Source organism: Leopardus geoffroyi, chromosome A2, assembly GCF_018350155.1.
Source record: "Leopardus geoffroyi isolate Oge1 chromosome A2, O.geoffroyi_Oge1_pat1.0, whole genome shotgun sequence".
NCBI classification, from domain to species: domain Eukaryota; kingdom Metazoa; phylum Chordata; class Mammalia; order Carnivora; family Felidae; genus Leopardus; species Leopardus geoffroyi.
Genome location: NC_059331.1, coordinates 136089402 through 136101592, shown reverse-complemented (window position 1 = coordinate 136101592; position 12191 = coordinate 136089402). Strand labels below are relative to the sequence as shown.

The 12191-nt window shown below is 35.4% G+C and overlaps 1 protein-coding gene across 2 annotated transcripts in view; it reads right to left on the bottom strand.

The window, feature by feature from the left end:
• CFTR (CF transmembrane conductance regulator) overlaps positions 1-12191 on the bottom strand; it is a 188665-nt gene that overhangs the window by 135246 nt on the left and 41228 nt on the right. The window contains exons 2-4 of one of the 2 annotated variants that reach the window (XM_045495405.1): positions 10534-10594; positions 3044-3259; positions 2-91 (exon numbers count right to left, since the gene is read on the bottom strand). In XM_045495405.1, coding sequence (XP_045351361.1) covers positions 2-91; positions 3044-3136 — 183 coding nt within the window. In that variant the 5' untranslated portion in view covers positions 3137-3259; positions 10534-10594. The remainder of the gene's footprint in view (position 1; positions 92-3043; positions 3260-10533; positions 10595-12191) is intronic. The other variant, XM_045495404.1, reaches the window with a different exon arrangement.

Here is a 12191-nt window from a genome sequence, read left to right as displayed (position 1 = left end):
CTTCATCAAATTTGTTCAGGTTGTTGGAAAGGAGACTAACAAGTTGTCCAATACTTATTTTATCCAGAACACGGCTTGACAGCTTTAAAGTCTAAAAGGAAAATCGGAAGTTAGGCGATGTTGACAAAGAGAAGACAAAAAGAATATTTATAAATAACATCATAATACAGCTGAAGAATTAGGTGACTATGCATGCGTTTTTAAGTAAAGGTAATGAAAATTATTTTATGCTTATCTAGCTTAGGATATTCTCCGATTTATAAATATTTCTCTTCACAAAATATATTATACTGGCATGCCTGTAGTTATTTTATTTTCCAGCATCTATATAGTAAGAACATCCTTTCTACTCCACAGCAGTAATGATATTACACTTAAATGTCCATTCATATGGTGTGGAGATTTTGGTGGGTTTGGTTTGGTTTGGTTTGGTTTTTATAGGCAGCAAAATTTGAGATTAAAGACTATAATCTTATAGTAACTCTATTTTTCTATAGTGGAGTCCTATAGTAATTCTATTGAATAAAATGACAATTAAAGTCAATAAAAGTATATTATGAATAATTGAATCATTAATGACTTTGTGAAAGATTAACAATACAAAATCCTTAAATATTACACAGAAAAAATACATCCCTATACACAAATAGAACTGGTAAGTAGATAAATTAATAATAGTTATGAAGATCACTTATACTTTGCCTAAAATTTAATAAGAATTTATTATCCCTTAGATGCCTTTGATTGGAGAGTACCCATCCAATATTTGTTTCAATTGAATGTATATGTATTGAGCACTTATGAGATGCAAATCACTGGATTCAAGGCTTCAGGAATTATTGTTAGGATTTATTAATACATATTTCTTGCCTTAAGGTAACCTAGTACATACATCAACTAAATATGATATGATAAATGAGTTCAAGGGAGCAGAATATAACCGGGTGGTTATGAGAAAGTTCACATACCTGGTTACAAAAATTGGGATTTTATCGAGGAGGTAAAATTGAATATGGGTGTGGAATAATGAATACAATTTAGATAAGTACAGATGAAGAAAGAATCAAAGCAGTTAATTCCAAAACACTATTAGAGCAATATGAGGGGAAAATTCCACTGACTGGGTCACACACTCCTCATTAATAGACTTCATCTATCTCAGGTGTGCATAGCAAGCACTCAGCGAAGATTTGTTTTTGTTATTATTTCTGTCTTCTTGAAATTCATAAGCAAAGATAAATTTAGTTCATATTTAGATTATTTTCTTGTATTTTTACATTTTTCATTTAAGTACAGTTGACATACAATATTGTATTCGTTTCAGGTGTACAACATAATGATTTGACATTTATAGAATGCATTTAGGTTCATTATATAAAATATAATTTGAATGTATCATAGTTGCAGATTTTGGAGCAAAGCAAAAAAGTGCTGTATTACAAAATTTGGGGTACTGTAAGGAGAATTAGTGGCTGCCTGCCATGTGGATGGAGCTGGTCTGATACGGGACCAGTCGACTTCAGGCTCCTTTAGGGACCAAACCACAGCCACGTGAAGACACAACTGAATTCTCTGGTGATGGTGCCAGTGCAGGCCAGTAAGTGCAGCTAGAGGGGTAAGCAAACCAGGTAATAACACAAATACTCAAAAATGAGAGAAAAAAGGATAGATGCAATAGCTTCTAACTTTTCCTCAGCATGTTCTGAGTCTGAAAACACATATGCTGCTGTATTTGTGCTAAATGTTACACATGAATTTACAAATAACCTTCTCCTTCTTTGATCTCCCATCCCCTTTAGCCCATAAAATTTCTGGATCAAAACAAAATTTTTCTTGATTTATTACCCATGTTTTCCTGGTACTTGGTTGAATTGATGACATTGTAGCTGAGGTGATCTGACTAAACTGTGGACTCTATTTTTTTGTGTGTGTGCATCCATAAAAGGCTGTTTTGAACAATAAAGTATGACTATCAAGGTTTTATGACACAACTGACCTTGCATATATATTATGGAAGTGTTATGGGTTATTTGCTAGAGGTAATTTCAGATCCATGTCCCTTATAAGCCAACTATATAAAGTTTTTACATTGGGGGAAGAAAAAGAGAAGAAGGGTAAAGCAATACCCAAATGATTCAACCAAAATAGCTTTACTGTAATGACTTGGTAGACCCAAGCAATCACACATGGCCTACAAAGCATGTCACTGAAATGATATTAAATTGTGTTTGTAAGGTGGGAAGTCTTAATCTGCATTCACCTAAATCATGCTTCTGCAACTTGGGCTCTTGTCTGGATAATGCATACAGAAAAGTAGAGAAAGTTCTTATGGTTGTAGTACATGTGTTGTTGCAAAAATGTTCAATTTGCAGGACTCAAAGGATGACAAAATCACTGTGTCACAACTAATTAAGGCAGGAACTGTTATTGCTTGGATTATCAATAACAATTACATACTACACTCTTGTTATTGAATGTAAAGATATATGGCATTTTACCACAAGACATTTTGCCAATGACTTTTACACGGATGGTAAGTATCATTTTAATGGGGAGCCATACATTCCAAAACACAATGATGTGACTAGTTTTAAAAAATGAAATCTGGGGCACCTGGGTGGCTCAGTCTGTTGGGCCTCCAGCTTCAGCTCAGATCATGATCTTACAGTTCGGTTCGTAAGTTCAAGTCCCACATCAGGCTCTGTGCTGACAGCTCGGAGCCTGAAGCCTGCTTCAGATTCTGTCTCCCTCTCTCTGCCCCTCCCCTGCTCACACTCTCTCTGTCTCTCTCAAGGATAAATAAACATTAAAAAATATTTTTAAAAAATGAAATCCATAGCATAGGGAGTTTACAGAAAATGCTCAATAATTGTTAGCCAAAATGAACTGAATTAATCACCAAGGAAAATGAGAAACATTAATTAATGCCGCCATTTACTTAACAGGCCTACAAAATTGATTTTAGCATTTATCCCTTATGTGTATCAACATGACATTTAAAACATGTTGCACGTAGCATGGAGACTATGCAAGAAAGCATTACCTTCTTATAAATCAAACTAAACATAGCTATTCTTATTTGCATTCCAATGTGATGAAGGCCAAAAATGGCTGGGTGCAAAAGCAGAGTCCTCATGACAAAGAGAAGGCATAAGCCTATGGCTAGATAAATTGCAATGGAGCGTTCCGCCTTGTTATCTGGATCATAGGAAGCTATGATTCTTCCCAGTAAGAGAGGCTGGACTGCTTTGGTGACTTCCTAAAAAGAGGAAAAACCAAGAAATTAGATTTCATTTCCCTTGCATAAAATGGCCCCACAATTTCAACAAAAAAAAATTTCATCTTTAGAGAAGGATTTAAAATGGGCTAACATAGAGGGCTGCGCCATATGTAAAACTCTTGATGTTATTTTCATTTTTATACTTTGAAATAAGATTTGATTTTTGGTTATAGTGAAAGTCATTTGGAGACAAGTTTATGCATAAGGTATTTTTGACTGAAAAGTGAATAGTGGCCATACAGTAAAGGTGTGGTTTCTGGAATGGTATATTAATCAGTAATATGTACATAGCGCTGAATGGTTTATGAAATATTTTCATTTGATTTTCAGGACAGCTTTAGGAGTCAGAGTAGCCATTATTATTTTCACTTTGTGGATGAAGAAACTAAGGCCAAAGACACCAAGTGACCGGATGTGACTTCAAAATAGAACTTGAGGAAGTGTTTGGAGTTAGTGGCATTATTTCCAGAATGAAAACAGCTTCTCAAGGCAACCACATAAAGGGGAGCTGGCAACAGGAGGAAGGAGCATGCAGGCACTGGTGGCATTTAATTCAGCCACTTCCACTAATGGTCTCAAGCCCATCCTGGTGTGGAATGGGTATGGACTTCAGGGAAGCAGTGTTACAACAAACTTCAACCTCAGCCCAGTTTCCAATGATTTATCAACTCTTCAAAGCCTTGTGAGTTAACACAGGAAGACGAAAGTTGTGCTTTCCAAATGCATCTAGTCAGGGTCCTCAATTAATTAGTAAATCAAATTGTCCATCAAATCCATTACCCCTCCTCCTGAATATATAGGAATAGATTTGAATTCAAGAGGTCTAACTCTTCTCCATCTTACTAAATTGTTTTCAAGAGAGAAAAACACAAAACCTCCCCTGTCTTGTTTTATGATGAACCAATGAAATGGAGATCTGAAGCTAAACCCTCAAGGGATGTGATGTTAGGCTAATTGATTCCATTTCAAAGGTATATTTTCCAGCCAGACTGGTACCACAGCATTGTTCAGTTTACTCCCCCTCAACCCTTAATTTGCTTATTCTCCTCCATTTTCTACAATCCCTTTTCTAAACCGCAAATGCCCAATACCAGAAGCCCCCTTATTCCCAATAACTAAAAACGCTTTTCTGTACCAAGTTCATCCCCATTAGAAATCAATCCTAACCTATACAGAGCTGTCACTGATTGATCACTAGCTGTGCATTCTATACTTTATATTCAGTACTTTATTTCAAATTAACTATGTAGACTAAGGCTCTGAATATAAGGAAAGAATCAAACACTTTTTAAAAGTTTCCAAACTAATCACAAAATGGGTTATAGTTTTCTCATCTCACATTAGCCATATTCAAACCTGTATTCAGACAGATGAATACTGAAAAGAAAATCACTAACTTATCTGCATATAACATGTTAATTGTTTGCTATATCTGCTGAAGAGCACTTGTTTTTTAAAAAGTAAATAAGTGTGTACTTTTTTGTTGGTGTGTATCATATTGTATATGATTTGTACTTTTATTACACATGTATCCACCTTTAGAATATATAGAAAGAATTGGCTCTGGTGTTTTAAATTTATATAAATGGTATCATACTATGCTTTTTGCAACTATTCTTTATTTACACTGTGTTTTTGACATTTATTTCCATTGATCCTTGCATAGCTACAAATTTATTCTAAGTGCTGTTCAACATGACATCCTTGAATACATCAGGTTATATGTCCCATTGTCTTAAACTGGGAGCATACAGGTTGTTTCCATTTTTAAACTACTACAATCTGTGCAGGTGATGCCCTATTTCTTTCAAGTTTCATAGACCCATGTCAGACTTTCTCTAGCAGAGATAATTTTATTTCAAAATAACTCCTTACGCCAGGAAAATAAAGTCAAAATAAATCTTGTATTTGAAATTACAGGTATGAATTTATCTGCATTACAAATATAATTTTTCATAGTGTGCTTAGAGTGGCAATATTTCATCCTCAAAATTACTTTTAGATCAATATTTTATTCTAGAATTTTTCTATACTATGTTGCTCTTCATAGACAAATGTCAATACCACATTTACTTTGATTTAATTTTCCATTAATAGTGGGTTTGCAGTTGGCTAAATATTTACTTTAAAAATTATACCTCTAAACTCAAAGTGTAGTTATTTTTTCTGATACAAGTACATGATTAGTTGAAGAACTTCTAAGGTTCCATTATTTTCCATGGTGTGTAGTCACTAAATTCCTCACGATCATCAGTATGTCAACTTTTTTACAATATTATTTATATGTCTTTATCCCAGGAATACTAGGACATTATTTGAGAAATATTGAGAAGTTAGGATTTCTCAATATTAAGAAATTAATAGAATCCAATAGACTATAGAAGAACCTATGATTATCTCAGTAACAACTGTAATAAATCTGATAAAACTTCAATATCAGTTTCTGATAAATGTTCTAACTATACTTGAATATAAAGAAAGAAATTTTCCTTCAAAACGGCAATCAACACCTAATTAACTAATCTTAACAAACTAATCGATAAAACTAAAAGCATTACCTTTAGGGTCAGGCAAACACAAACAATAGGAATACTGGTTATTAGAACAATTTAACATTTTCTGGAACTTTTAGCTGTTACAACTCAATAAGAGAAATGATCAAGGTATGAGTATTATGAAGAAATGAAAAGGATCATTATAAGCATAGAATATGACCATCCATATAACAAATTTAAGTGAATTAAGAGTTTCATAGGCAGAGGTTTAAGAAATAATTATACTAAGAAATTAAATTCCTACATACCAAGCATAGTAATCAATTAAATAAGTATCCCATTTATATAAAAATTTATGTTATATAACAAGAGACATTATAAATACCAATAATTAATATATATACCTTAAAAATATTTATAAACATTACTAAGACATATTTTAATTTTTTTTACATTTATTTATTTTTGAGAGACAGAGAGACAGAGCACAAGTGGGGAGGGGCAGAGAGAGAAGGAGACAGAATCCAAAGGAGGCTCCAGGCTCTGAGCTGTCAGCACAGAGGCCGACGCGGGGCTCAAACTCACAAACGGTGAGATCATGACCTGAGCCGAAGTCGGACATTCAACTGACTGAGCCACCCAGGAGCCCCTACTAAGACATATTTTAAAGTCTTAAATAAAAGTCTTAAGGACTTTAAATTTTTCTATAAAGAAAAACTGAATATTACAAAGATTATATTCTCTCCATGGTATTTTGTAAGTCTAACGTAACTTTCACCAGAATTTCAGGTGGGTTCTTTGGCAGCGGATTTTCAGCACCATAATAGCAGGGACTGATTGTCTTCATTTCTATAATAATCCCAACATGATGCACAATACCTAGCACAGAACATCCACTAAGTGAGTATTTGCTAATCAATGGGTAAAATGATTATAAATTTCATTTGAAAAAAATGAGAGATTAGTCGAAAACATTTGAGGAATAAGAAAAATGTGTGAAAAGGCTTACATTACTGGATATTAAATCATATTATACAGCTATTATAATATGTGGCATGACAAAGAAATAGAGTGATTTATCTGTGAGCAGGTTCAAGCACACGTAATAATTTTGTGTATTGTGTTATTCTAATTCAGTGGAGAAAGGCTAGATTATGCAATAAATGATGAGGAAACTGGACACTCATTTTTAAAATTACATTTTTATCTCAAACATACATCAAAATAAATTGCAAATGCATTAGATATTTACATGTAAAAGCTGAAATAGTAAAACATAAATAAACATAAATAAACATAAAAAAACATGTAAAAACATAAATAATTTGGGTAGGAAGCCTTTTAAGAATGTCTGATAACAAAAGCAGAAAACAAAGGAAAAGGTATATAGATTTGGCAGCAAATTTTTAAAAGTTAAAACTTCTTTTTTAAAATTTTTTAAATGTTTATTTATTTTTGAGAGAGAGCGCGCGCGCACAAGCGGGGGAGGGGGCAGAGAGAGAGGGAGACCCAGAATCTGAAGCAGGCTCCAGACTCTCAGCTGTCAGCACAGAGCCCATGACAGCCCGACGCAGGCCTCAAACTCATGAGCTGTTGAGATCATGACCTGAGTCCAAAGCGGACACTTAATGGACTAAGCTGCCTAGATGCCCTAAAAGTTAAAACCTCTAATTGTTAAGAAAATAAGAGGTAAAACTCACTAGAAACAAATGACAGGCTGGGGGAAATACTCTCTTATATCAATAAGAAAAAGACAAACTGTAAAATAGACAAAAAACATGAAAAGGCAATTACATACACACAAAAAATATAAATGCTTAATTAATATACAAAAACTGTTTAAACTCACTAGAAACCAAAAGTAATGCAAAGAAAAATAATAATATATTCCTTCTCACTGAGAAATTTGAAAATAATTTTTAAATGATGACACCTATTATTGGTGAGGGCTGAATTTTCATACTTTAGTAGCAAGAAAGTAAAATAGTACATTTTACTGGAAGGCAATTTGATAATCTGGAAATCTGCTAAAGGGATGTCATTGAAGGTGTGTTTACAATCATGAAAAATTAGAAGCAATATAAACATTTAATGATGGGGAAATGAAAAATTATGGTATGGTACAGTCACATGATTTATTAAACAATAGGGTGACTAGGTAAAAAGTCATCTAATGACATAAAAGGCATTCATAATACATTAAGAAGAGAAGCAGATTTATAACACATTATATAAAGCAATGATCCCCCTCCCTTAATAAAGTATATATTCTATTCCCATGGGAAAATAACTAGAAGGATGAACATCAAATTTATCAGTAATTATCTGATTACTTTCATAATCATAAAAATATTTAAAAGAATAATAAAATTTAGTTAGGAAATTTCATATGATTTATGGTCATTAATAAGTGGTGAAGAAAACATGCATACAAAAACATAAAAGGAAATACACACACACACGGGTATACACTGAGAAATGACTGAGCCACCCAGGAGTCCTATTATTTTTATTTTTTTAATGTTTATTTATTTTTGAGATAGGGAGAGAGAATATGAATGGGGGAAGGGCAGAGAGAGAGAGAGGAAAACAGAGGATCCAAAGTGGGTTCAAATTTATGAACCTCAAGATCATGACCTGAGCTGAATTCGGACACTCAACCAAATGAGCCACATAGGAGCCCCAGTAATAGCTATCATTTATGAAGTACTTGCTATGTACCAGGATTTATTCAAGTTTAAATAACTTTCCCAGTGTCACACAGCTATTAAGTGGTAAACCTGGGCTTTGAACCAAACATTTGACTGCAAAGCCTTCCTCTTTATTCATAACCATAAATCGAAATGGAAATGTTATAACATGACTTGTTTATCTCTCAACTGACCATCAGTGCAAGGATTATGATTAGTTCAACATCAACTTAGCAAATCAAGTTATAAGTTTAGATCATTGTGATTTAAGATAAATGCCACTTCTCTAGGACCCATCTCATGGACACATAATTTAAAAGTTTAAAGAGATCATAGACATTATACACTTTACTACAGCCTCTTTTACTGTATACTCAAGGAAACAGAGATCCAGGAAAGTTATTTGACTTGCCCAAAGATCATAAAACAAGTCTGTGGCAACAGGGCATGAGCAAGCCCTGGGGAAGTTAAGAAAAAAATACCCCATCTTTGAAAAGAAAATACATACATATATTTTTACTTTAAACATATTTTATTCATTAGTCATATTGGATACTGGTTAGCTACAAGAGCTAAAAATGCACCAAGTTCCTATCAGGAATGGAAGTCCTAGATGCCCTTATATCCAGTTTAAGTCTTAAAAACCATGATCACAAGGGCACCTGGGTGGCTCAGTTGGTTAAGCATCCAACTTCGGATCAGGTCTTGAGTTCAAGCCCCACTTTGGGCTCTGTGCTGACAGCTTAGAGCCTAGAGCCAGATTTGGATTCTGTGTCTCCCTCCTCTCTGCCCCTCCCTCACTCACTCTCTCTCTGTCTCAAAAATAAATAAGCATTAAAAGAATTTTTAATAAAAAAAAAAAACATGATCACAAACAATTCCCAATTTACAAATCAATTTTGTTCCAAAATTTCACATGGAAGAACAGGAGGTGCATTTGGTTTTAGACACAGTATTCTACTGGACGTGATACTGGATTCCTAGGTTAGCCTTCAAAAGTACATATACCACTAAATGCTCCTGGAGCACCATTCTTTCAAATTGTTCACAAAAAACCAACCAACCTGTGTAACAAATTTCCTACAGAAAAAGATGTAACATCTCCCTCTGCTGCAATCTTGGAAGAGAAACAGAGTGCCTTTTAACCATATCTTTGCCCTTTCCATGCATCCTGTCATCTGCTTCTCTCCAGTGGGGTCCTGGGAAGAGCACCACTGGAAGACGTGGAGAGTTAACACTAGTTACTTTGGGATTTCCCAATAAGCCCTTAGCTACTTTCTCATCCCAGTGGGATTCCCGTCACTTTATTCAAGGGCTCATTGGCCCTCATGAATCTGCCCACTTCTCTTTTCACAACAGTATTCCTTCTACCAAGGCTTTCTCTTCTCCCACAACCCTGCAAGGCCTTCACCTGAGAGCTTTTAGAAATGCAGAATTTTAGGGTCTCACCCAAAACCTCCTAAATTGGAACCTGCATCTTAGCTAGATCCCTGGGTCACTGGTATGCATATTAAAGTTTGAGAAACACTGCTCTAATGTCATTAAAAGAGTTAATATTCATTTTTATGTTTTTAAGTTTTTTCATATTATCATTAATAAAAATTCAAACTAAAATGCTTTCTCAATGTGGGTCATTCTAGCAAAAATCAGATGCATTTAGTAATAATGTTGGCCCTTGTCTACCTAAATCAGAATCACCTGGGAACCTTAATGAGACTACTATTATCCCAAGACCCATCCAAATCAATTAAATCACATATTTGGGGTGGGGCTTCTGGATACAGAAATATCCAGAAGACTGATACAGAAATTCCTGATGATTCAAAGAAATCTAAAGCCCAAGAACTTTCAACTCTTACCACAGGAACTGAGGGAAGGTGTAGATTGCCTTCATTCAGGTAGACAACACAAGGAAGTGTGTATTAGAGATGAGGATTCTAGTAGTGAGTAGAAATGGGATATAGGGTGAGTTTAGGGAGTACAGCATGCAAGTCACTGCTGGGGTTAGAGAAGAAGCTACATATGGGGAGAGGTAGGGATGGGAAGGAAGAGGAGAAAGGGGACCCACCTAACAGGCATCTAGAAGAAGGAGATTTGCTGGAGATAGCTGTCCTTAGGTAACCAGTCATCTGAAAGGAACATACATAAGTCAGAGCCTAAGCCAGGGACCATCTGTGGGCAGAATTCCCTCAAACACTCTCCGTTTCTTAGCAGTAGGCTTGTATTCAAGTGCCTACTCAATGTCTTTGTTAAAACTTAAGGGACAGGGGAGCCTGGTGGCTCAGTTGGTTAAGCGTCTCTTGATTTCAGCTCAGGTCCTGATCTCACAGTCGTGAGATGGAGCCCTGTACCAGGCTGCACGCTGAGTATGAAGCCTGCTTGGGATTTACTCTCTCCCTGCCTGTCTGTCCCTCCCCAACTTGCATGTGCACTCTCTCTCTCTCAAAAACCAATAAATAAACATTTAAAAAAAAACCCATAAGAGATAAAAGATCGTTTTATGCAATACAGATCATGGGACTTGAGAACTCTATCAACATTAGTACTAGGACTTCTCCTTTACTTCTTGGGGTCTAATGAATAGAACAGGTTTGACCCAAGTTGTACTGACATGCATCTCACTTTGATGATGGCAATATGCCCAGAACTGCCTAGGAATCAAGAAGGGATAACACTATTCTCTCAGCAATTTGCTCACAGTACTCCCGACACTTGGCTTGCTTCTCACTGTCCTTAACTGACTCTCATGCTCAGTTTTTTAACAGCCAGTTTCTCTTCTATGCTAGGAGTCTTAAATGTGAAAGACCATGTTGTATCTGGCTGCTGAGTCAGATGAAGAAAAAACAAGTACATAGTTAATGATGAGAGGCCATAGCTAATATGATTTAAAATTACATCAACTATTGTAGAGATACAAGCTCCTTGATGATGGCATTTTCTTTTTTTCTTAACCTTTCACAGTCAAAAGCAAATCTTACACCACTCTTTCTATCGTCCTGAAAACAACTGAATACTCTTTGTGTCACAATTATCCTGATTTAGAGGGACTAAGAATGTACAGGTAATTTTGAAAGCATGCCCACGTTTTAGCAAGAGTAGTGTTCTAGCAATTTCAAGAATCCTCACTCATTTAATGGAATGAAAAATCCCCAAGCTGATACAAGCAGAGGAAAAAAAGGAATGCCCCAAAAGAATACCATAAATACTAAGGTACTGGTAGAAGTTGCTTCAAAAGGCAGAGGTCTTATAATAATGGCTACATTTTCTACCCTTCTTTTCTTCTGTAAGTGACAAAAAGAATAGAGACAAGAGATTAGGTATGCTGAAAAGCTGCACTCGTCCTAATGACCACATGGTTATCTAAATTCTTTAAGAGTTACAGTGTTTAACATTTTCACTACTTAAAACTTCACAACCTCAGAGAGGTCTTTTCTCTGTGACAAGGGTGAGAAACCTCCAGTCTCACCACATCTGTACCATTGCCAATGCAAATTTTCCTCTCCATGCCTTCCCACCGCACATGTTTTCCTTGCTTTTCCCATCGGTTCTTTTCCTCACCAATATTCTGTTGGTTATCAGTAGCAGGTGAACTGGGGGAAGTAAACTTTGCCCTTTGAACGTGCTGATGGTTCCAGACCTGCAGTCTAGGGTTCATGTTTACTGGAGAGCACCTCATCCCTCACTCCCACTCAAGAGTAGTTAATACACCATGAAAGCCTTTAAGAT